The sequence below is a fragment of the Xenopus tropicalis genome, chromosome 2, assembly GCF_000004195.4.
Source record: "Xenopus tropicalis strain Nigerian chromosome 2, UCB_Xtro_10.0, whole genome shotgun sequence".
Classification (NCBI taxonomy): Eukaryota; Metazoa; Chordata; class Amphibia; order Anura; family Pipidae; genus Xenopus; species Xenopus tropicalis.
The window spans coordinates 73299609-73326058 of NC_030678.2; the positions used below are offsets into that span (position 1 = coordinate 73299609).

General features: G+C 37.9%; 1 protein-coding gene across 1 annotated transcript in view; it reads left to right on the forward strand.

The window, feature by feature from the left end:
• mfsd4a (major facilitator superfamily domain containing 4A) overlaps positions 1-26450 on the forward strand; it is a 58836-nt gene that overhangs the window by 26612 nt on the left and 5774 nt on the right. The window contains exons 2-7 of the mRNA NM_001030482.1: positions 12099-12297; positions 14173-14412; positions 15044-15200; positions 18835-18950; positions 23086-23259; positions 23857-24004. Of these exons, the coding sequence (NP_001025653.1) occupies positions 12099-12297; positions 14173-14412; positions 15044-15200; positions 18835-18950; positions 23086-23259; positions 23857-24004 (1034 nt within the window). The remainder of the gene's footprint in view (positions 1-12098; positions 12298-14172; positions 14413-15043; positions 15201-18834; positions 18951-23085; positions 23260-23856; positions 24005-26450) is intronic.

The window sequence follows — 26450 nt, forward strand, 5'->3', positions numbered from 1 at the left end:
TACTTCCAATTACAAATTCTGTATGTATTTTCAAACCATTTACTTTGTTTCGATTTCCTATTGTAAAGAAAATATGAACATAGCTCTGACAGAGTCTATTTAGCTGTGTATTTTATTTCAAGCTGATAACATTTTTAACAAGGAGTTGCATCTGCATATGTTTTATGATTACTGGACTCTAATTAAGGGGGAAGAAGCTAAAATAAAAGTTAAATTGCCAAATGGAGCCAACAGCTTGATGCCAAAGCCTGGTATAACTACTTCTTAGCAGCTTAGTGTAAGAAGTAATGAAAGGCTGTTATGCCTTCATAAACCAACACAAGACAATTTAAAAGAACACGTTGAATGTTACTAACAGGAATAGCTTTTAATGTAAATCTCATAAAAAAATTCTTGTAGTGGTTAAGTTCTTTGAAATGGTTCTTTTAATTCTAAGCAACTTGCCAAAATGCATTAATTACAGTTGTATTTTCTTTATGCAAATCATCTTTCAGATTGAGGTCCCCTTTAATGTCTACAAGCACCAACATGAAATAGTTGATTAGTTTTTATTGCATAAAGTTACAGAAAGCATCAGTGTAACCAATCCATAGAGGAATTTCCATCCAGTGAATAAAAAATGAATATATACTGTAGCTTTCTTTACTTTAGATAGCAATTACAAAATGAAAATAATTGTGAGTGTAGCTGGACATATTGCATTATGGCAAACTGATATTAATCAAATTAATGCATTATGACACATAACCCTATCTATCCTAATATTTTACATAAGGTGTATTCTACTCTATTTATTTCTTTAAACTGAATAAGTAGGAAAAGTCCTTTGAAACACATTGAGATGTCTTGTCTTTTTTTTAAACCCTGCACTTCACTCATGAGCCCCAAGAAGGGCAAAACTGGTCTATACTTGGGAATCTGATCAGCTATTATCCTGGCATCTGCTTTGAAACCCAGTGGGTGAGTTTTAGCTTATAGGGTAAACCCATGTAAATAGGATTTTTTTGGAGCTCTTTGGGACTAATCTTCAGAATTCCTTGTGTTTAATGTTCTGAGAGAAGAAGTTGGTAGTGTCTCTAATGTAAATTTAGTCATAGTGCTTGCAGATAGTAAATCTAAATGTTAACTGATGGTACCAAGCCATTTTGCAATGACATATTGCAGGTTCTTAAGATGTCTCAGCAAATAATTTCATATCAAAGTCTAAAGACATTTTTAGGTAGATGAATGGGTGATTGGTGCAGAAAAGCAGCTTCTTCAAGCTCAGAATGAGATTGTGGCTTTGCTATCTGCTGTCTCCTTCCTGAGACGTTCAAGACGTCTAAGACATTCAGTCAAAGGAATCAGTTAAGTACTGTTTTGTTTTTAATTTTTGGATTCCTCTTTATCCTCTTTATGCCACAAGTCTGGTGTAGAATGATTGAACAAAAATACAACTAGAAAACACTTAATTAGTAAGACTTGTTTTGGTACTAGGGAAATATTTAGAAGTATTGTGGAGTTTTCACCAAACTCCTCTGAAACAGAGCCATTAATGTTGTGGTACTGACATTAAAAAGCTACTCCTCGAAATATTAAAGGGATAGTACCTATATGCCCTTTAAACCATTGTCCTAAGTTTGATCTCTTTCTACGTAAATTGGTAATTTCTTCTATAAGAGCATGTCAGACTCTGACTGTTATGGTCCCTTGGGGCTTGTCAATCAGGGTTTGTAAGGAGGAACTTACATGCTTGATCGACAGGAAGAATCTGGCAGTGCAGTTAAATGGTGTTCTAGGCTTATACAGGGTCAAAGTTTGCAGCTTTCTTATCACAATGCCGCTTTTCCTTTTTAAGTTTAGTTATGTGACTATGCAATAACAATATCCACCACACTAAAAACATTCTGTTTGGTGCTAGGCTCTTATTTATTTATTTATTTATTTTTTTTAATGGTGCTTTTAAGTCATTCCTCCTTACATCCCTTACATACCTGACTGATCAGATTTCACCTATATATTTTAATTGGTTTAAATTTAAACTGCTGCCATTCTTTAAATATTAACACTAAGGTCCCCAAACTTTGCAGAGTTAGTCACCAAGGTAACTGCGGTTCAGGGTTAGAAAAAGTGGGAGGAGCCACCAACAGCCAATTTTCAATGGAGAAATTCAACCTTTCTGCCATTCTCACAGTTTTAATACCATGTTGCCCAAACTCTTCAGTTAGTCACTAGGGGACTGAATTTTTAGGTTTGAAATGCAATGACTTAAAAGCACCATTAAAATAAATAAATAAATAAATAAGAGCCTAGCACCAAACAGAATTTTTTTAGTGTGGTGGAGATTGTTATTGCATAGTGGGTGGAGCCACCAGCAGCCAATCAGATTTCACCTATTGAATTTTTTTTTTGGTTTAAATTTAAAATGCTGCCATTTTTATACTATTTATGCCAGGGTGCCCAAACTTTGCAGAGTTAGTCACTGAGTGACAACAATTCAAGGTTAGAAAAAGTTGGTAGAGCCGCCAAAAGCCAATCATATTTCACCACTTTAATTTCATTGGTTTATATTTATACTGCTGCCTTTCTCACACCACTTATGCCAGGGTTCCCAAACTTTACACAGTCAGCCACTGGGTGACTACGTATTCAGGGTTAGAAAAAGTGGACCACCAACAGCCAATCACATTTCTTTAATTGATTTCAATGCAAAAGCTTTAACTGCTGCCATTCTCACATGTTTAATGCCAGTGTCCCCAAACTTTTCACAGTTTGTCATTGGGGGACTAAGTTTAAATGTTAGGAAAAGTGTATGGAGCCAGCAACAGCCAATCATTTCAACTCATTTAATTTAATTGGTTTATATTTAAACTGATGCCTATATTTATGTATTAATTCCAGGGTTGTTAAACTTTGCAAAGTTCGTACTGGATATTTGCAGTTCAAAGTTAGAAAAAGTAGGTAGAGCCACCAACAGCCAATCACATTTCACCTATATACTTTCAATGGTGAAATGTAAAATCCTGTCAGACCCACAATTTTTTAATTTTTTTGAGTTCCCAAACTTTGCAGAGTTGGTCACTGGGTGACAATCACCAATGTCAATTCAACTATTGACTTTTATTGGTTTAAATTTAAACTGCTGCCATTTTTTAATTATTACTCCTAGGGTCCCTAAACTTTGCAGAGTTAGTCAATGTGTAACTCCAGTTCCAGGTGAGGCAATCAGATGTCACTCATTGGGCCCGATTCACTAAAGTCCGAAATAAGGAGTGCTATTTATAGCATGCGTTAAAAATCTTATCACTTCTTATTTTTCGCTCGATTCACTAAAAGGACACTTGTCATAATTAAGAAGCGATGTTCTTGGCGTTATTTATCTTGCAACGACATATTTTCAAGCTATATATTACAACACATTACGCATAACATATTACGCAGCACGCGATATTTTACGCAGAGCGCAAAATTTTCAGAACGGTAGTCTTCAGAAAGTAATGGTTACGTGGGTAATATATTGCGCTCTGCGTAAAATATCGCACGCTGCGTAATATGTTGTGCGCTGCGTAATATATTGCTTGAAAATATGTCGTTGCAAGATAAATAACGCCAAGAACATAGCTTCTTAATTATGACAAGTGTCCTTTTAGTGAATCGAGCGAAAAATAAGAAGTGATAAGATTTTTAACGCATGCTATAAATAGCACTCCTTATTTCGGACTTTAGTGAATCAGGCCCATTGACTTTTAGTGAGGAAATTTAAATTTCTGCCATTCAGACACTTTTAAAACCAGGGTCCCCAATCTTTGCTCAGTGGTTTTTACTATATAATTGTAGTCCAAGTTTAGAAAAACTGGGTGGAGCCAACAACAGCCAATCAGATTTCATTCAGTGACTTCACGTTTTTAAACCAACATGAAGTTTGTTCTCAGACTTCCCTTTCTAGTTGTTACTTGTACATCCCCAACCTTACTGTTCCATCTCAACCTGTCAGTATAGTTTCTAATGCTAAGGGAAAACTGCATGAAAAAATGCATAGAGGAACACGAGGGACCAGATAGGTAATGTAAAAGCACAGGGCTAATACTTTTAGGGCAATATTGCATGCAAAGACAATGTTATTATAGATGTAAAAAGAGGTTCATTTCTGGTGTCAGTATCTTTTTAAGAGAGAAGTTTATTGAGAACATGTGTGCTGGTAATAAAGGCAATACAGGATCACTTCTACATAGCACTGACCAAGGTTAGGATTATGTAGGTTCCCTGAGGTGATGTACAAGAAGGGCCTTATCTTAAGAGAGAGGCATGACTAACTTTAGTTGCCACAATTTTTTAAAAACCCAGTCACCATGGCTGTAATAATGGTAATTTGTACCGTATATTTCAGATACAGCTACTTGTACATTTGAGAATGGAATTAGTTGACATGATTGGGTTTTTAGAAATTGTGGCTGCTAATCACTCCCAGCTAGTGATGAACCAAAATGTTCTCCAGGCATGGATTTGCGGTGAATTTCCACATTTTGCAAATGGTGTATTTTTTATGCAAAAGAATTTGCAGCAGAAAAAAAAATGACGTGCAAAAAAAGTTGCACGTGTCATTTTTTGGACGTTTGGCGTTTCACAGATTCGCTCATCACTGCTGCCAGCGCATTCTCCAGATGGCGTCATTACTGCAAATGCGCAGAATGGGAGAGTGTTATTGGATGATAGGAGACAAGGGGGAGAGAAGCTAAATTTGAGTAACTCGCAAAAAAATAGGGGGGTTTGACAGCTCTGCATTTGCTCATTGAGTTTCTATTAAGGTAGTTGTTCCAGAGAAACAATTATCACTTTGCCAATAACCTCCTAAAAATTATCTCCAGGACAAGATTCTGTGGTAAATGTAAATATAAAAAACATGTTAATTATGATATAACTTCAGATCTGTGAATAGTGTTTGTATGTAACAAAAAATTAAATTTAGGCAGAAATTACACAATCATATGCAACAAAAAATAAATAAATAAAATATACTGCCTATTTAAATGTTCTAGAATACACCACTGGGCAAAGAAATGTAAGCCAATGTAGGTCTATTGAAAATGTACCTGTACCTTCTTGCAGAGAATTGGGTAAATTGGGCATAATGCTAATGCCACTGGAGCGGCTGATTCCTGGCCTGTGGAAAAAACGCAGGCAGAGAATCAGTCCCTACACTGGCATTAGCCTTCTTCTTTCCCTGCACATGGAACCATTGTGTCGACCCCTGTCAGCGCTCCCCTGGCTGCAAGTGTCCCTCCCCTGACGCGTTTCACTTATGTGCTCTCAGGGGAAGACGTTGGGCAGTGGGGGCCCATGCGGAGGGGGGGGGGGGCGTGGCGGGGGTCCCTGTGGGGAAGTGGGGGCACCTTGGGGGGTGCAGGGCCCCTTGGGTGGAAGCCCTGGTGGGTCTCCAGCCCCCAGTCCGACCCTGGTGTCGGCCTGGGTGTAGGCATATGTGGTGGATATTTGTGATGAAAAGCAAGAGTTCGTTTTTTAGAGCCAACACAATGATTCCAGGTGCAGGCAAAGAAGAAGGCTGATTCCAGCAGAGTGGCTGATTATCAGCCTCTTTTTTCCTCAGGCCCCATGTGGCATCAGCTTAGAGTGACAGAAATATTATAGACAGCAAATCTAAAAATGAGATATGACAGGATATTTGTGAACATCTATAGTCATCTGTTTTGCATAAAAAAAAGTCTCTGATCAAATAGGTCTCAGATTTACTAGTTACTTATATGAGACCCACCCCAGTTTATTGTTTTACTGTAATGTTTTAACATAAAAGCCAGCAGAATACTACTTCCTGGTAAAACCTTGTATACATAAGTATAAATATTAACTTAGAACTGAGAACAAGCCGTTTGTCACAGTTAGGGAGGTAGAGAACATGATAAAAATGTGTAAAATACTTGGAAGGACAGAAAAAGGTTAAAGATATCAGACTTAAAAAAATAAAAGATAAAATATATTTTTGTGAACTAATTTCAAGCAGAATGTATATAAAATGTAATCTCTGTTGTTCTCTCCATTTTATTTCTAAGAATCCCTGAGCTCCGGACTGGTAATAGATAGGTCTTTATTCTCAGCTTTTGCCAAATGTCTATGATCAGGGTTAAAATCTGTAGCCTAGCAATTCTTATTAAAACAAGAAGAATAACTGAGTTCATCTTGTTTGTAATTTTGACACAAAAAAAAAACAGAAAATACACTGCCAAGAATGGGGTGGTATCCATAATCTGTTATTGAGATTTATTGTGATTGAGTCTTGGACAGTAGTGTCGCTAAGGCTAATGCCATGCATGGTGGATTCTTAGCCTGCGTTTCTCTGACCCCACACTAGCATCAGCCTTTTTTTTGTTTTTTTGCCTGCACCCAGATTCATTGCATCAGCCCAGATGCAGTCACATGTGACTGAGATCAGCACAGAAATGCACACTAATGTATTTCAATTCCAAAATCCACCATGTGTGCCTGTACCTGGGCCAACGCAATGGTTCTAGGTGCAGGCATGGAAAAAGGCTGTTGTCAGCGTAGGGGTGAGCTAAGAATCTGTTGTGTGTGGCATTAGCTTAAAGGTCATTGGGGCCCACTGAATTAATTGTTTTGCACAGGGTCCACTTAGCATTGTATTCTCCTTGGTCTCCTACAGTGTCAAGTTTTGCTGCCCCTATTGTTATACCTCTTATAGTGGGTTTAGTACATACTATATACATAATATATGCATGGAGTCTGTGTGAGTTAGCATTGTGTGTTAAGGTCCCCATACACGGGCCGATAGTAGCTGCCGATAAAATTGGCCAGGTTAGAAAATTCAGTCTGATCGGGGACCGCATCGGCTCGTTGATGCGGTCCCCGAACCGACTGCCCCATTACCACCAATATAATTTGATCACTTGACCTACACGCTCCCCGATATTGCCCACCTGTAGGTGGGGATATCGGGTGAAGATCCGTTTGCTTGGCAATCTCGCCAAGCGAGCGAATCTCAAAGTGTATGGGGACCTTTAGTGGGAACTGTAGTGCTCAACAAGGACCTATGCAGATGATGAAACATTCTCTGTAATGTTGCTACATAATGTATTTAAAGGATGCTAGTTCTCAAATACAAAGAACATATTGTTTAGGAATGTGACTTTTTTTTATTTGTTGTCTCTACAGTTGTAAATCTGTGCAAGATTTCATGAACTTGTCTTGTTGTTATACATAATCTTTACCCTGTTAATTCTGGTTAGGTATTTAGGCAATAAAAGGTATGCATCTTGAGTATCTTGTAACATGTTTCTTGTGTGATGGTAAGCAGTGGGTTCATTTTTCAGAGCAAACCTTAAAGCATCTACAGAATTGTACCAAGCTATTTAAAGATTAAAGCTATGTTAATATATTAATAACCTTTTAAGTTCCTCTGCACCATTTTAAATTAGCATGTAGCATAGTTAGCAGCACAGCCTGTAATACTTTAGTGCAAGGTGACCTCTTATTCAAATACCAAACATTGGAAACAATGCCAGAGATTAATTCATTTACATGGGAACTAAGATATAGTAGCAAATAACTAACATAACATTTAAAGAGAGATATGTGTCTGCTATGACTTCTAATATTATTGCTTTGGAAACAAAAGTTTTTTTATGCCAGTAATGAGTCTTAAAATGGTTTCTTTGACATACACAAACTGTATAAAGGTTTGTCTCAGTAGGAATTGTCTGTTGGATGGCAGATATATAGCCCCCTGGCTGAAGTACTGGCCCCTTTAAATCTACAGGGCAGGAGAGGCTAGTGCCCTGCTATATGGTTAGAGAACGCTAGAGCCAATTAGGCAACACATGAAGCATTTAAGGTGAGCCTGGGTGTGCAGCAAGTGGTTGCGTAACTGAGAGAGTACCCCTGAGTCTGTGTGGGGTAGGCTGGACTGATTGCAAACTCCCCTGATTCTGGGACTCCAGAGAAGGACTGCCAGGCAGTGAGGATTTGGTTATACCATTCGTTGAAACTACAGTCTGGTGAGACTTTGTTTTGTTACTCTTTTTGCCTTCAAACACAAAACTGTGATATATACAGTATTATTTTGCTGTGGGAAATAAAGCACAGGCAGGAGCCTGATCATTTTAGTTGAAAACCATAGTTGCCTGTCTCATCTGTGAAGCCTTGGTTCCCATCCACTCCCGGCTGCTAACCGCTAAATCCCCACAGAAGATAATAGTATATGTCATAATTGTAAGTATATACGATTATAAGTAAATTATTTTGACTATTTGGCACCGGAAAATAAATCACTTCATGAAGAAATTATTCCAATATTTCCATTAAATTACAGGAAGGCCATCTCCCAAAGAGTCAGTTTTAAGAAAATAATTCTAATTTATTAAAATTATTGCTTTTCACTGTACAGGTGTGGGATCCGTTATCCAGAAACTTGTTACCCAGAAAGTTCCAAATTATGGGAAGGCCATCTCCCAGCAAGACAACAGATCCAGTTAAAAAAAAAGTGCACTACAGACATAGTCTTAATGGAAAATAGCACACATTTCAGGGCCTATGATTGGAACTGGTGGATACACCACAAGCCCCTCCCCTTAAGTGCAAGAAACATAAAACCTCCAAAAAACCCCCACATAGTTACAAAATTTTATTATTTACACTTAAACATGCGCATGATTAAACACAACCCGGTAGAAGTAGCATAGGATATGAAAGGATATGAATGCTGTATGAAAGGCCTGCATATCCAAATTATACAAAGGTCATCTCCCATAGACTCCATTATAAGCAAATAATTTTAATTTCATTTTTCTCTGTAATAATAAACCAGTACCTTGTAGTTGATCCCAACTAAAATATAATTAATCTTTATTGGAGACAAAAACAATACTATTGGGTTTAATAAATGTTAAAATGAATTCTTAGTTGACTATGGAGATCCAAATTATAGAAAGACCCCTTATCCAGAAAACCCCAGGTCCCGAGCATTCTGGATAACAGGTCTCATACCTGTAATACTAAAAGTACTGTGTACTTGATCCTAACTAAGCTGCACCATATTGGTGGCAAAACAATTCTACTGGGTTTATTTCATGTTTAAATGATTTTTAGCAGATTCAAGGTATGTGGTCCAACTAACAGTAAGTACTCTTATCTGGAACAGCAGGTCCCTAGAATTCTGAATAACAGATCCCAATTTGCACATTTTTACTGATGGACTATTATTGACACATTGGAAAGTAAATGAAAGAACAATGTGCTCTGAAATATCAGTTAAATAAACCCTGATGGTCAGTACAATAATAAGACAGGCAGCAGCCATAATTACAATTCCAGGCAAAAGTTTTAGATGTCAAAAAATGCAATCCAAATTGTGGCCAATTTGCTAAAAATCATCATAGAACTTCTGCATCAACTTTTAAAAATACTGGAGCTAGACACTTCAGACTATTACAATTACAGAGGCATTTCCTTACTCTCAGAACTACACAAGGTACTGGGCAAAGTAATATTGAAACAAAGCAAAGGCCAAGTTGAGAAGGTACTACGAAAGGAACAAGCAGGTTTCAGGATCGCTCAGTTATGCATTGATCAGATGACCACACTTCAAGTCATAACTGAACAACGCAACAAATTCAGGGCCAAACTCGTTTTGTCTGTAGTCTCAGACATTAGTGTTTACAAGAGAAGACTCTAAAGAATTATGGGATACCAGAACTATTTATCAATCATGAAAGAGTCATGCAACAACACATGCGCTACACATTAGAATTGCATTCAGGTAACCTATTGTTTCTCTTAAGGTGGCCATACACGCACCGATATTATCGTACGAAACCTCGTTTCGTACGATAATCGGTGCGTGTATGGTATGTCGGCGAGTCGACCGATATCGCAGGAAGCTGCTGATATCGGCCGACTCGCCGATCGGACCAGTTGGAAAATTTTGATCGGGCGCCATAGAAGGCGCCTGACCAAAATTCTCCCTTCAGATCTGAATCGGCAGAAGGAGGTAGAAATCCTATTGTTTCTACCTCCTTACCTGCCGATTCAGCCCTGAATGGTGTGTGGCGGATCTTACGATGTTTCGTGCGACCGATGGTCGTACGAAACATCGTCAGATCGCCACGGGTATGGCCACCTTTACTCCCGTGTAACTGGAGGAGTGGGACTTGGATTTCTTACTATTGAGTGCTATTCTGATATATACTGGGAGCTGCTGTCTTGCTCCCTTCCCATTGTTCTGCTGATCGGCTGCTGGAGGGGGGTGATATCACTCCAACTTGCAGCTCAGCAGTAAAGTGTGACTGAAGTTTCTCAGAGCACATGTCACATGGCACTCTGGGAAATGAAGAATATGGCTAGCCCCATGTGAAATTTCAAAATTAAGTTTTAGTGCAGAATTCTGGCTGGAAAAAAACATGCTTTCCCATCACAGTATTACTTTAAATTGTGTATACAATATAGCCTACATATAGCTTTACCCAGTGCTAGTTACCAGACAAATATTACTGCCAACCAAACCAAAAAAGTTTTTTTCTCTGGCCTTGAAAGTCTTATAAACTCGACATGGTATAAACTCGATCATTACTTTATTTATAATCTGTCATGATAATGCTTAAATCGTTCGAACAAAAATTTGGAGTATACATTTGAAAATCCAGAATTTTTCGAGTTGAAAGCATTGTTAAAACTCGAAAAATTTGAGTTTAAACGGACGTTAGTTTCCATGAATCCTCTTTATTTTTCGCAAAAAGGAATTGCTCCAGCAGCCATTTTAGATGCATTGGCACTCTTAAAAAACAATAATGTGTTTTAAGTTTCACTTGAAACTGGGTGAAACTGAAAACAATGAGGGGATTAACTTGCCCTTGAAAATGTGTCAAAGACAGGCTGTCACTGACTATTCTATTCCTCTACTGTTTTAAGCCTCCATAGGACTCAATGGTAATCGACAGATCAAACCTGTCAAACTAAACATTAATAAATCGCGAATTATTTTATGAAAAACTCAAATTTTTCAGGGAATAATAACTAAAAAATTGAGTTCTGGTGAAAACCCACTTGTAAATCTCGAAATTATGTAGAAAAAATCAGACTTTATCTCATAATTGCTTAGTAAATGTGCCACTAAGGGGCACATTTACTAATCCACGAACGCCCGAAAAGCGTCCAAATGCATTTTTTCTGTAATGATCGGTATTTTTGCGATTTTTTTCCGTCGGCGTCACGACTTTTTCGTGAATTGCCGCTAATTTTTCGTTGCCGTAGCGAAAAAATCTTACTGTCGCACCGACTACGAAAATTTGGGATTCATTCAAGCTTCAGTATCGTGACTTTCCTTGGGCCAGGTTGGAGCTGCAGAGTGCCATTGAGTCCTATGGGAGGCTTCCAAAATCATGCAAAGTCGTAAAGGTTTGCCCGCCGTTTACAAGCACTCAATACGAAAAAGTTGCGACAATTCGCGGAAAAGTCGCGAAAGCGACGAAAAAATCCCAAAAAGATACGAAAAAGTTGCAAAATGTTCGTTTCCAATCCAATTTTTTCCCATTTGGGATTCGGATTGTGGATCAGTAAATGTGCCCCTATGTGTCACTGATAACTTGATGTGTTACAAATCAGCCTATTTGTGTGTCTTTGAACAAGCCATTATGTTTAAATAACATACACGTTAATTATATAAAAGATTCATATGATCATGATCATGTTTTAAAAATATTCATAATGAAGTAGCTGTTCTTTTTACAAGCAGGATACTTATAACTGGCCTTACAAACACATTAATAGCCTGGGTGCCAGCAGTAAATGGTGTTTTGAATCCCTGCAGTCTCCTTGGGAGGACTGCCATGGCCAAAATGTGTGACCATTAATGTGTGACGGCTATTGAGCTAATTTGAAAAAATAGCATTGCTGTTCCATGTTATTCAAAGAGTGGGTTAGAGATTAACTCATCAAGGAGCAAATCAGATGAGCTCTGTCTTGCATTAAAAAGGTCATTAGAATTAGGGTAAAGAGTACATGACCAAAGGCTGTGCATAATATAAAAGGCATGCATGTTTTTATACTGTTGTTTGAAGTCTCACTTGCTTCAGATATTTTGTGATTTCTTTCTACAGGGTGAAACAGTCTTTGTTCCTGCTGTTCCTGTCCTCTCTGACCATCTCGGTGGTGTTTGTTATTATTCCATTCTGTGATCATGTTGGGGTGCTGGCGCTGGTTATGGCAATAGCTGGTCTGGCCATGGGCTGCATAGATACAATATCTAATATGCAGCTAGTTAAGATTTATCAACAGGACTCGGCTATCTTCCTGCAGGTAAGAGGGGTCTTGGCCAAAACAGGGCTAGTGGAAGGACAAGAGAATGTAATGCTCTTATAAATGAGATATAAACCCAGTGAGAAATAGATCCTGATTTGTGGTGAGGTCCCAAAGGCTAGGGCCTCGGGCAACACAAATTTAGGGGCAGCATACTGCCCAGCTACACCAAAACTTTTGCTCACATAAGGAGCACTGGAGAAAACTTCAGCGCGTCGTGTCCCCAGTGCTGCATATGCGAGCTAAATGGATGTGCATGTGCGATCCTGAGGGGGGTGGAGAATGGGGACGGCCTCTGGGCACTGTCATTAGAAATCTGGTGTTGCTGAGAAACATGGTATAAGCAAACATCACAAGGAAGACTATTTGTTATATTAAAGTGAAAGTTCATCTTTACATAACTTGTGGAGGCTGACTTACAAAAACTTTTTTTTTTAATATTTTTTTAAATTCAAATAAACTCATTTCTACAAATGTCTGACATTTATAAAAAAAAATCTGAAAAAAAAGCACATGCAGGAAAAAGTTGTAGAAACGGTGACTTCGAAAGGCCAGAGTAAAAAATCTGAAAAACTCTAACAAAGCAACGAAGCAAAGAAATTGTAATACCAATGGAGTATATTAATAAGAGGATTCATAAAAGGTTGACTATACCTTAAAGGAGAACAAAAGTCATTTTGGTATTTTACTGCCAATAGATTAGTCACAATAGTGCAAGCTAGAACACTATATTTATTCTGGAGAAAGCTTTACCATACCTGAGTAAAGAGCCCTAGAAGCTCCCTATGTTTGTTTAAGATAGCAGCTGCCATTTTAGCTTCGTCTTCGTAGCTTCCGTGTTACAGCTCTAGAGGCTGGTAGCTCAGATCACACATTGTGATGGGAGGGGGAGCAGGAGAGAGCTGCGCAGACTCTGGCCCTGGGAATGAAGGATTTTTCTGAGAGAGAAATTCCAGTACTAAAGTACATGTTTACACAAAAGAAGACAAGAATTCCTGTGTTTTTTTTTATAGAGGACTCAGCTTTTCTGTGAGTGCTTATGGCTGTATTTACATAGACCTGTCTGATAAAGCTTGGTATGGTGGAATGGTGATCACCTGTACACTCAGGCATTCTGTGTTTTTAACATCATATTTTGGCTTCTTAAATTTAATAAAAATTCTGTTTTATAGTATTTTCTCCTAATTTTTACAATTTTCTTTTTTGTTTAAAAAAAATATGCTTTATGTATTTCCCTCAGACAGTAACAAGTTGAAAATACTTCATAATTGTAACTCAGGATTACTGTAGTCTTATTTGCCATTCAGCCTTCCCATCCCCATGTCTCCAATGTCGTATATGTTATAGTTTTGGTCTTGAAATATTCAAACTGTTAACTTTTACCACACATACTTTTTTTTACTTAGCAGTATCCTCTGCAATAAAACATTCTCAATAAATAGAAACATATACCCACAAAATCTGTATTAGGATAAAGTCTGTTAAATTACAACACTGGCCTATTTCCAGTCTATTTCGAGTCTTCCCTGAAATTTGGTTTTGCATGTGCTTGTGTATAAAAACAAATCTGTATTTTACATTATCTGGATAGTCATAGTTAGTAGAGAAGAAATAACACACATGGATAGATATAGGTCAGCAGACTTTTAGGTAAATTCATGCTTCCTCTCATCAGTATTCAGTGGGCTGAATATAACATATATCTAAGCCCTTTTTATAGATATATAGGATTTATAGGAGAGCACTGCCGTTGCAGGTTGCTTTACAAATAAATGGGATATTAGAAATAAAATGAAAATTCCAGGTAATTAAACAGATTTGCATAGAGTAAAATTTAAATTTATGAACTGACCAAGTATATACTTTTTTTTCAAGGTTCTCCATTTCTTTGTTGGATTTGGGGCACTATTAAGTCCTCTAATAGCAGATCCTTTTCTCTCTGATACCAACTGCATCCAATCAAATGCCACCCAGAATGGGAGCCGCAACTTAGAGCACATCAGAAACTCTTTAGTACCTCATCACCCTAGGAATGTTTCCCATTATGTTCTTCCACTTCAGGGGGCCTTGGTTACACAAGTATCATATGCATTCTGGATTATGGCTGCCATCAATGTGAGTATTAAAGAAAGTTTAAATGCAGAAATAGCCCATTTTGAATGAATTAATATTTGCTTAATTTATATATATTTTTTTTAGTATTAGCGCTATTCACTGACAAATACTGTAGCAGTTATATATTTATTTTTATTTTTGACTGCTTTTTTTAATATTTTTTCTTTGCAACTATTTAGTTTGGTATTTATACTTTTGTTGTTGGTTTACAGAAAGCTAGACTGATAGACATTGACTATTATTGTTCAGTAGCTGGATTTTTGTCTAATCATCTTCTAGTTTGTCATGTATGTATGTATGTATGTTTATATCTTTTTTTATGTAGAGCAACTTTAGTATACAGAGCTATACATTAAATACAAATTTAAATAAATACAGAAATGCAGTTAAATTCAATATTAAGTGCTAAGTGTTAAATGGCCAAAGGAATGAGGAACCTGCTTACAGTCATTCAGATGGCTCACTGGTTACTAGTTTTGTGAAGCGTTCAAAACATGATATTATTTCAAAACCATAAAAAAGACTAGTTGCATGTTGTCCTAGTCTGTCACTATTTACATCATACTAAACATAAATTTAAAGGTTAATTTCCCCTTCTGATGTCCTTAATTATAAATTGACCTTTCCCCAGCTTCCAGTGCCCGTTGCAGTTTTTTACCTAATATACAAGAAAGGCATGGTTCCAGGATGTCACATACAAAATGGTGGCCTATTATCAGCAGATGAGCTGGCCATGGAAATGCATAAGGAAAATGACTCCCAAAAAATAGAAGCACATGAGGAGCATGGTATGCATAAGAGTTCCATTTATTTGGGGGGTGGGGTATAATAAACGCATATTAATTTCTTCAATTTATTTGGTAACTAGAAATTGTGATTAACTAATGAAAGAATAATAACTGGAAACAATGCCTTAAATGAAAATATTTTGCAACCGTTGTACAGTCTAAACAAAATAATCCTGAAAATTCACAGGAGCGTTGCTTTATATAGTTTTGCAAGGCACATCCATGCATTTGTGTAGTTATCAGCCATCCTGTTTCCTTTGTATTCTTAAAAATCACCCTTTCTTTGGAATTCTTAATGGCAGGACAGCAAAAAATGTTTATACTGTGGTAAACTGAAATATCATGCAATAGAATCTGACTTATCCAGTACTAAATGTATGCAACAGCTCACTAGGTAAATCCAAATTCCCTATAAGCATAGTATAGTCAGTGTGCCATTTCCTTTACCAGGTTTTCCATTAATGCACAATAACTTCTGTTATCCAATTTGCTTCCACTTACCGTATATACTCGAGTATAAGCCGATCCGAGTATAAGCCGAGGTACCTAATTTTACCTAAGAAAACTGGAAAAACCTATTGACTCGAGTATAAGCCTAGGGTGTCACCAGTAGGGCTGGTGCGAGTGAGCCAGCACACAAAGTGTGCTCAAACTTTGGTTTAGTTGATTATCCCAAAAAAAGGTTGCATTGTGGGATAAAAATGGCAACTTACCAATTTTGCACATAACGCTTTTATATCTTTTTCCCCAATTGGTTGCCCTTCAGCTACTGCCAAGCGAATTAAAGTTCCCTCAGTCCCGCTCTCTGCCTAGGCCAGCTTCCCAGAAATATGCGCATAAGATATATAAATAGAGAAACTAATAAGATGCAATGATTGTGGGAACTAAGGGGGCAATGTACCAATCTGCAGATCAATACTACTCATTTGCAACACAGACCAGGACCAGAAAGGAAAGGAAAGGAGGGGAATGAGACGGACTTGTGTCAGTGCACCTGCGCTCTCCCTATGCCAGCTTCCCAGAACCGCCATCCTGCTACCTGTGCGCTCAGACTTTCAAGATAAAATTAATTCAGTGGTTGCACACTAGGCTGTAGTGATGGATAAAAAATTCAGTGTCAGTTAGCTGGACAGGGTAGGGAGGGTCAAAATCAAGTATTCTACTCCCCTTTGATGAAATAATAACATTGACCCCTCCCCTATGGTGGCTGATACGAGTCATCAAAGGGAAGTCAGGCTGGGGGTGTTGGGCATGAAGTGGAACTTTGAGCTGGGTTGGGTGCAGGTTGGATGCAATGGATTAGGGTAATGGTTAAATATTTCTGACCTGTTCATAATTAATATCTCCAGTGCGCTCTTCTACGGTGTGCTCATCTCCGGTGCGCTCTTCTGCTCTGCTTGGCGCCGCAGTCGCGCCAGTGACGTCACACGCCCGTTCAGTTACTCGTGGCCTGATCTTAGACCTTGTAAGATCAGGCCACGAGTAACTGAACGGGCGCGTGACGTCACTGGCGCGACTGCGGCGCCAAGCAGAGCAGAAGAGCGCACCGGAGATGAGCACACCGTAGAAGAGCGCACTGGAGATATTAATTATGAACAGGTAGCAGGATGGCAGTTCTGGGAACTGACATAGGGAGAGCGCGGGCGCACGGACACAAGTCCGTCTGGGGGATCGGCACAAATTATCATACTCGAGTATAAGCCGAGGGTTACTTTTTGAGCACATTTTTAGTGCTCAAAAACTCGGCTTATATTCGAGTATATACGGTATTATTTTTTACTTTTACTAATACAAAGCCAAGTTTTAAAAAAAGGTATTTGCTATAGCCAGGGTGTGCCCCACACCAATAAGATGTGTTGAGATGTGAATACTTACATACAAGGTGTAATCATCTTGGTGCGTAAGTCAAACTTCCTTCCCAGTTCCTTCCTTTCTGCCTTTCCTATTCTTCCCTGATCTATGTGCCCTCTCTCCTCTCTTCTCATTTTACTATCTCAGTGCCTCTTCCTTCTCATTTCTTGCTCCTTTCCCCTTTGTGTGTTCTGTCCCAACTTACTCATTCCCATTCAATGAATGACCAAAAACAAGTAGCGTAATTTTTTGTGAGTTTTATAAAACCACAAAACATTCCCTCTCTGGTACTGCTTTGTTATGTGTATTATGATCCAACAGATGTATCATTGTGAAGAAAGAAGTAGAAAGTAGTAATGACGTTAAGTCCTATAAACCCTTATGTATTGTAAAGCCTACATTGCACACAAAGGTCCACAATAAGGGGTAGGTGTATGAAAGGTTTTGGATCCATCCTTGTTTTTATAAGAATTTTCATAAGAATGAAAGCATTGGAAATACCCGAAAACCTCTAAAACCACAAAGAAAAGGAAGATTTTCCAACTAAAAAAGGACAGCTCCCATTGCCTTCTACAAGAACTTTCCAGCTTTTTGTTGGCACAGTTTTGTATTCTTAATAAATTAAATGTTTTACAGTTAAAATAATAAGCATAGTGCATGATTTTTATCGCTAAAAAATGATTCATGAAATCAAACAAAATCTGATGTTAGAAAATGGGCCCCTAGGTGTCTGCAGCTCTATGTTGTGTCAGGGCAATTTGGAAGATGTACCTTTCCAATTTTGGTTAGAAAACTTGAACTAAATTAGGAGAAAAGGTTTTTTCTCCTCAAACTGAATCTCACCCAAACATGTTTATATGATAAACCTTAAAATAATGTTTTACATCACACTTAACATTATTATAACTTTCTCACTTTCCCTTCCTATCTCCACAAATGTTTGTGCTCCTGACCTTTCTTTTAATGCAGAGGTTTATGCTCTTTTTATAGACATACTTAAGATGAACTATAAGCATTCCTTTATGTATAACTTGGCAAACACAGAGATTTAAGCACCCTGAACCACACAACACGATTCTTGGTGTTTTGACACTGCAACTTTTTTTAAAGGAAATATGTTGGTGAAACAGTGCAGGAAATGGTTACAAATGACTTCCTGCTTTAGTTGGTATAAAGTAGTCTGCGACCGCTAGTACATATATAATTTACAGAGAAGAATTTAGTGATAAAGATTGGAAAATGTATATGCAAGGCTGCATTCAGAATGGAATTTAAGTGCTTCTTTAACACATAGGATTTGTGCTGCTAATGCTTGTATAGTGTTGCATCTCTCTGCACAAAGTGAATTCATTAGAGTTTAGCACCCAGATGATGATGATGATGGTGAAAATGTTGCCTTTGTGAATGATTTATTAATGTAAACCCATAAAACAATGCATGTGTTATGCTGTCACAAAACCATGGTGCAATTTCTCATTCACAATAGAGTAGCTGGAGGTAAGATATAAACATCTCATTGGGACATATAGATGTATAAAATAGAAAACTATTGGGCCATCAAAGTTTGATATCTGAAGGAAAAGTATCACGAATGAGAATGAGAGCATTCTTTTTACTGACCCCCTCCTTTCTAATCCCAACTAGCATTCCAGCAGAAGGTGAGGCTTATGTATGTATTTCAAGCTTTTTTTGGCTGAAAGATAATGTATTTCAGATATTCATACATCCAGCACAAAGCCAGCAGCTGGTTTGATTAATTTCTGGTTTTCTTGACTGAATTCAGGTCATGCTGTATCATTACTTTGCTGCCAGAACAAAAAGATTTGGAATGCTCCCTTCACTTTTTTTGCTATTCACATGTGTGCAGCTGTAACTCTCTTCATGACAGATGGGATAGTGGTGAGTTAATATTTGTTGTCGGGTTATGTATGTTAATGCACACAAAAGAGAAACAAACAAGCTCAATTTTAGCCTGTGCAAATGTATATATGTAAATGTTCAAAACAAGGTAAGTTTATTAAATAATAATTGATATTAAATAATTATTAATTTCCCAACATACAGTGGATATAAAAAGTCTACACACCCCTGGTAAAATGTCAGGTTCCTGTGCTGTACAAAAATGAGACAAAGATAAATAATTTCAGAACTTTTTCCACCTTTAATGTGACCTATAAACTGTACCACTCAATTGAAAAACAAACTGAAATCTTTTAGGTGGAGGGAAGAAAACCAAAAAAAACAAAATAATGTGGTTGCATAAGTGTGCACACCCTCTTCTAACTGGGGATGTAGCTGTGTTCAGAATTAAGCAATCATATTCAAAACCATGTTAAATAGGAGTCAGCATACACCTGCCATCATTTAAAGTGCCTCCAATTAACCCCAAATAAAGTTCAGCTGCTCTAGTTGGTCTTTCCTGACATTTTTTTAGTCGCAAAACTGTCAGATTGCGAGGGCATCTCCTGGGCACAGCCCTCTTCAGATCTCCCCACAGATTTTCAATCGGATTCAGGTCTGGGCTCTGGCTGAGCCATTTCAAAACTTTAATCTTCTTCCGGTGAAGCCATTCCGTTGTTGATTTGGATGTTTGCTTTGGGTCGTTGTCATGCTGAAAGATGAAGTTCCTCCTCATGTTCAGCTTTCTAGCAGAAGCCTGAAGGTTTTGTGCCAATATTGACTGGTATTTGGAACTGTTCATAATTCCCTCTATCTTAACTAAGGCCCCAGTTCCAGCTGAAGAAAAACAGCCCCAAAGCATGATGCTGACACCACCATGCTTCACTGTGGGTATGGGGTTCTTTTGGTGATGTGCAGTATTGTTTTTGCGCCAAGCATATTTTTTGGAATTATGGCCAAAAAGTTCAACCTTGGTTTCATCAGACCAGAACACCTTTTCCCACATGCTTTAGGGAGACTTCAGATGTGTTTTTGCAAAATGTAGCCTGGCTTGGATGTTTTTCTTCGTAAGAAAAGGCTTTCATCTTGCCACTCTACCCCATAGCCCAGACATATGAAGAATACGGGAGATTGTTGTCACATGTACCACACAGCCAGTACTTGCCAGATATTCCTGCAGCTCCTTTAATGTTGCTGTAGGCCTCTTGGTAGCCTCCCTGACCAGTTTTCTTCTCGTCTTTTCATCAATTTTGGAGGGATGTCCAGTTCTTGGTAATGTCAGTGTTGTGCCATATTTTCTCCACTTGATGATGACTGTCTTCACCGTGTTCCATGGTATATCTAATGCCTTGAAAATTCTTTTGCACCTTCTCCGGACTGATATCTTTTAACAATGAGATCCCTCTGATGCTTTGGAAGCTCTCTGGGGACCATGGCTTTTGCTGTGGGATGCGACTAAAAAAATGTCAGGAAAGACCAACTAGAGCAGCTGAACTTTATTTGGGGTTAATCAGAGGCACTTTAAATGATGGCAGGTGTATGCTGACTCCTATTTAACATGATTTTGAATGTAATTGCTTAATTCTGAACACAGCTACATCCCCAGTTAGAAGAGGGTGTGCACACTTATGCAACCACATTATTTTAGTTTTTTTGGTTTTCTTCCCTCCACCTAAAAGATTTCAGTTTGTTTTTCAATTGAGTGGTACAGTTTATAGGTCACATTAAAGGTGGAAAAAGTTCTGAAATGATTTATCTTTGCCTTATTTTTGTACAGCACAGGAACCTGACATTTTACCAGGGGTGTGTAGACTTTTTATATCCACTGTATGTACAGTATGCTCTAATTTTAAACAGAGCAGTAAAACCATGTTCAGAATCCAAGGATCTGCTATAAAGAAAGACCAGTGTGAGTACTCTGGACCCACTGACCCACAATTTAGGTTCATGAAAAAAATTTTATTAAGAAAAGTTAGGGGAACTTCAGCAGTCAGTTCTAGCAGCTGGCCAACAATAGAGGATAAAGTAGTAGACTAGCAATAATTTTTATGTATGTGAATGGTTAGAATGGCAAACTGATGGAAGAGTGCAGGAAGAGAGATAGGAAAGTAGAGAGATAGCTGTGACTGACAGACAAAGAAGATACACAGACAAACAGTAGATAGCAAATGCAATAGTTATGTGTTTCTCAACCGTCACAAATTTTGATAAAATCAGAGATCTGGGTACTACATAACTACATAATATTGTAGCATAGGATAACAATAACAGGAGTGGAGTACTAAAATTTTATAAACTGTAGCTGAAGGCTACATACATCACATAGTTTTCCTGCCTTTTTACATCAGCTGAAAAAAAGTGTTGACTCTGCCTCCTACTGCATACCTCCCAACATTTGAAAAATGGAAAGAGGGACAAAAAGAAATGGCGCGCATAGCAAGGCGTTTTTTTTTTTACCATGCCCATTTTTGCAACCACACCCCCTAAATACCACTCCCATTTTACTTAATTTGGTAGGTTATCCAAAGTTTGAACACATTTTTGGGGTAATTTTATGTGTTATTACACTTTTACTAATGCAGGTGTAATTGCCCTTTAAGCTGCAAGTCTCAGTTCCCCCATGAGACCGGTTTAGCTTATTAGTTACAATTGTAACTCATAATTGTAACTAGTTACTAATTGTATCTAGGTGCAGGTGTAGCTTGTTAACTTTCTGGGCTCTATGCCAAAAGCTACTTATTTAATTAAGGCTGGGAAACAATGTATCTAAGTGCAGGTGAAGCTTGTTAAGATTTCTGGGCTCTCTGCCAAAAGCTACTTTTTTTTTTTTTATATTCTTTATTTATGAACATAGACATTTTTTCAGTTTTATATCACATAATAAAGGGGGGTAGAGAAAGAAAACACGTGTGACATAATGCATCCATTCAGGCCCCAGATAGTCAAAAGCTACTTTTTAATTAAGTTTGACCTTTTTTAGCTTTTAGCAGTGCAGGAGATTAAAGGGAAATGAAGGACATTTCAGTAAGAATCCGGGACTGCGGTTTGAGCTGTTAAAAGAGGGACTGTCCCATGAAAATCGGGACAATTGGGAGGCATGCTCTACTGCCATAACAACATGTGCAGTTTTGTGCAAGTTTAACTGCGCATACCGGGCATTCAGCTGAAAAGTTCACATGAGCACTCCAGTCCAAATCAGCAGTTTCCGACTGTGTGTAACATTAGCATACATACATACATTAGCATATTTATTGTAAGCATACAGTCCTGCACTGTGGAATTAAAGCTTTAGGACTTTGTGTTTGGTGTGATCTAATTTCTTCCTCATGTGATAACTGAAATGTTGGAAGGTATGCAAATTCTGAAACAAAATAATAAAACTCGGATACATTTTATGTTTTGTATTAAATGTAGCCTCCAAAAAGCAAATTAATAAAAATTAGGGATGTACCAAATCTGTGACTAGGTGCTAAACTAAATCCAAACAAGCTCAAGTGACTTTAAAGCTCTTGATAACAAAATGTGAACATTTTTTGTGTTGGATTAGGTATATGCTGAATCCAGAAATCCCTGAAAAAAAACAATACTTTTGTATGTAGCCATTATTGTAAATGTTCGTAATTCCTGTCTAAGGAAGGCACCGCTTTGTTTCAACAGTGCAAATGAATACTTGCTCTCTAGACCTTCTTGCAGACCATTAATAGTTAAAGCTAGCCATAATGTTGGGATCAGCTAGTCTGGCCATCCAGGTGGTGACCCTGAGAGAGTTGATCTCCTACATGTCAATAAATAAATCCATGTCTCAACATTATTAGATAGAAAAGTATATTTTACTAAGCTTAGCAAAATCAATGTTGGTGACAAAACAAATTTTGTTTTTAATGCTTAAATGTTTTTCAATCTTTAAGGAGTGATACAGCAGGCTCCCCAGATAATTGGCCTGATACCTGTATGATAAAGTCCAAAGGAAATAAGGAATAGTATACCATGACCAAGCTATCTGACAGATACAGATATGTAGTGTAGTAGAATAAAAAAGCGTGATTGTAATATGACAGGATGACATAATTGTATATGGGTCAGCCTGTAGTAGGGAATAGCATATTTTGGCATTTTTAACAGCTTTCTCTTGCAGGGGGAATACTCTGGATTTGTGTATAGTTATGCTGTAGAGCAGCCACTTAATCTAGCTCATAAAACAGCCGGATACCTACCTAGTCTCTTCTGGGCTTTCATCACCTTAGGAAGATTGATTTCCATCCCAGTGTCTTACAAAATGGCTCCACGGTCCATGTTATTTATCAACCTGGTAAGAAAGCTTCACAAATTAATTATGTCAGAATTTAACAAAAAGTTAAGTAAGTACTAATTCAGGAATAATGTTCTGATTTCTTAGTTACTTTTCCTGGCTTCTAATATTTTTTCACAGCTTCAAATATTTTAAATTTGACAAGTTGTACCACCCCTGCATCAGGGTAATACATGCAACATGGCACACATTTTCTTTACAGCTGCTGCATAAAATGCTGATGTGGGCAGGCTGTGGCTACCACAGCCTTGTATGGAGCAACTCATGCAAAATTTCAAGCAGCACAATGGCTTAGCATGCAATACAGTGCTAGAGACACTTCCTAATGTCAGTTAAATGCCAATAAAAGTATCACCTACTCTATATTTCAAGTGTTAGTAGAAACATGTTTGCTGCAATGTTTGGGAGGAAGTGTCTGAGCTGCCATTTGCTTATGTCTGGGTTTATTGAAGATGACTGAAATCAACTTCAGCAATTTAAATTTGTAAGAGTTTGTCTCTTATAGCCTAATAATACCTAATTTTATAGAATTAATTTATTTCTTAAGTATTAAAAAACTGCAGATAGCATTTTGATCCTATGTATATTTTTTGCCAGATTGGAGTCACTGCCACATTTTTGTTCTTGCTGTTGTCACAAAATAGCACAACTGGAATGTTTGTAGGAACAGCTTTACTTGGTCTTTGGCTCAGCAGTGTGTTTCCCAGCATGTTGGCTTATACAGAAGACATCTTAAATTATAAAGGTAAAGTGCCCAGACTTTTGCATGTATGTTCTGTTGTGCAGAGAACCATCAATGGGCACTGAGAAAAAAAGAGGGAGAGGGAACACAGGACTTAAAAAAAAATATATAGATTACATGCATTAAAGAAGGATTATTATAGAGTCACAATTCTCCAGTCATCACTGGCCTATTGACCTATTGTTAAAACTTTTCTGTTGGTCATTTAAAATTTTTTTTTAATTATATTAAAAAAAAAATCTACATCTTTGCCGCGTTCAAATGGGGCTCACAACCCTGGTGGCCAACAATCTATTTGTCTACTATGCTGTGAGACTTCTTAATGCATAAGTGTTAATATTTAATTATATTAATATTTAGATGTAACTTTCAGTAAGTAAATTTATATAGATTGATTGAGGTTATCTGTATAAAAATGCAGGCATTACACCAGGGGTCCTCAAACTTTTTTTTTTTTATTAAATGTTTTTATTTTGAGATTGAAAGTAAGGTATACAGAGGAGCACCTTTTGGGTTATCCCAGGGTGCCAGGCCGGTTTATAAAGTAGTCATAAACATAGGGAAAAGGGAGGGGGGGTGGAGGAAGGGAATGAAAGAGGAGAGAGAAGTTCAGGATAAAAGAATAAGCTTAAGTAATAAAATAAAATAAAATGGGAGAGTAACCAGTAAACTTAGGGGAAGAGTTCTTGTGGGTATATGTTTGTCGAGCTTTTGTCTTGTAGGTAGATAATCAGGTCTTGTCTTTTAGTGTGTCAGTATGCCTTTAGAAGGTATCTTTTCCAGGTTGATCTTATAAGTGTTGTGAAATATTTCTGTACGTCATCCAGGGGGCCCAAATTTTGTTGTGGGCTTTTAGTTGGCCTGATGAGATACTTGTTAGCCTTTCTATAATTAGCATATTATCAAGTCTAGTTTTGACAGAGTTTATGTCCAGTGTTGCTGATTTCCAGGCTTTGGCTATTGTTTGTTTCGCTGCTGAGAAGATGTGAGTGATTAGTTTCCTCGAGTATTTATTGCCGCCGGGAATGCTGGGCTCTTTCTTAATGAGAGGCCTGTTACTGCCGTTATTAAGGTATAGATTCTGATCCAGTAACGTACTGCGACTGGGCAGTCCCACCAAGTGTGCATAAATGTGCCTTGTTGATTGCATGCTCGGAAGCATAATGGGGATGCTGAAGGATACCACTTAGAGACTCTAGTTGGTACCAAGTACCATTGATGTAAAATCTTTTGGGAAGTTTCCTGAGTCAGCACATTTATGGAGCATGTTACTGTATTTTTGAAGATGTCTCGCCAAGTATCCTCATCAAAGCATAGACGCAATGTACTTTCCCAGGTTTGTACAAATTTTAATTCCTTAATTGGAGTTAGGTGGGTTACTGTATCATATAAGTAGGATAATGCCCCTTTAAGCGAAGTGAGTTGCAGACATAATCTCTCGAAGGCTGTGGGTAGAGGAAATTGTTTGCCTTTATATTGAGATCTAATGTAGCTTACTACTTGGTGGTAGTGGAGCCATTCTTGTTGTGGAATTTTAGTTGTCCCGGAGTCTTGGCCAAGGCAGAAGTATGTTAGAGCTAGTTAGTGAGTATATAGTGTCCAGGTTGGATTGTGTCCACCAGTGAGGAGCTCCTGGTGACTGGCCTGGATCGAAGTCTGGGTTGTTAATAAGGCTTGCGACTGGTTTATGCGGGGAACATAGTTTGTAGGGTTCCTTTGATCTATCCCAAAGTCTAACAAGATGAGTTACTATGGGATTTGTTTGTGTCTGAGGAATAGAGTGGGTTGTCCATAATATGTTCCTTAAGGATATATTTGGCAAAGAGTCTTGTTCGATCGTTGCCCATAGTGGTTTATCCTCAGATAAGTGCCATGGTATCAGTTGGGATAGTTGTGCTGCAATATAATATCCTTTCAAATTAGGGATGCCTAGGCCTCCCTTGTGTCTATTACGGCAAGCTGTAGTGCGATTGATTCGCGGCCTTTTCCCATTCCAGACAAATTTTGTAAAAGTCTTTTGCATTTTCTCTATGTAATCCTTAGGGGGGGAGGTTGGAAGCGTGCGAAACAAGTATAATAGTAGGGGAAGGGCAGACATTTTCAGTGCGGTTACTCTCCCAAGCCAAGATAATTTAAGTCTTTCCCATGACTTCACCATATTTAAAATCTTTTGTTCTATTTTGGGATAATTTTCTTTGGCTAAAGATCTGTAATCGGCTGATATCAATACTCCTAAATATCTTATAGTTTTGGTTTGCCATTTGAATTCAAAATTAATTTCTAATAGTTTTTTAAGATGGGGCTGGAGGTTTATGCTTAAAGCTTCTGACTTAGAGGGGTTAATTTTAAGCCCCGAAATCTTAGCAAAGTTAGAGAGAATCTCATAAATACGGGAGAGAAGTCATGGGGTTAGACATTTTCATTATTATGTCGTCAGCATACATTGTAC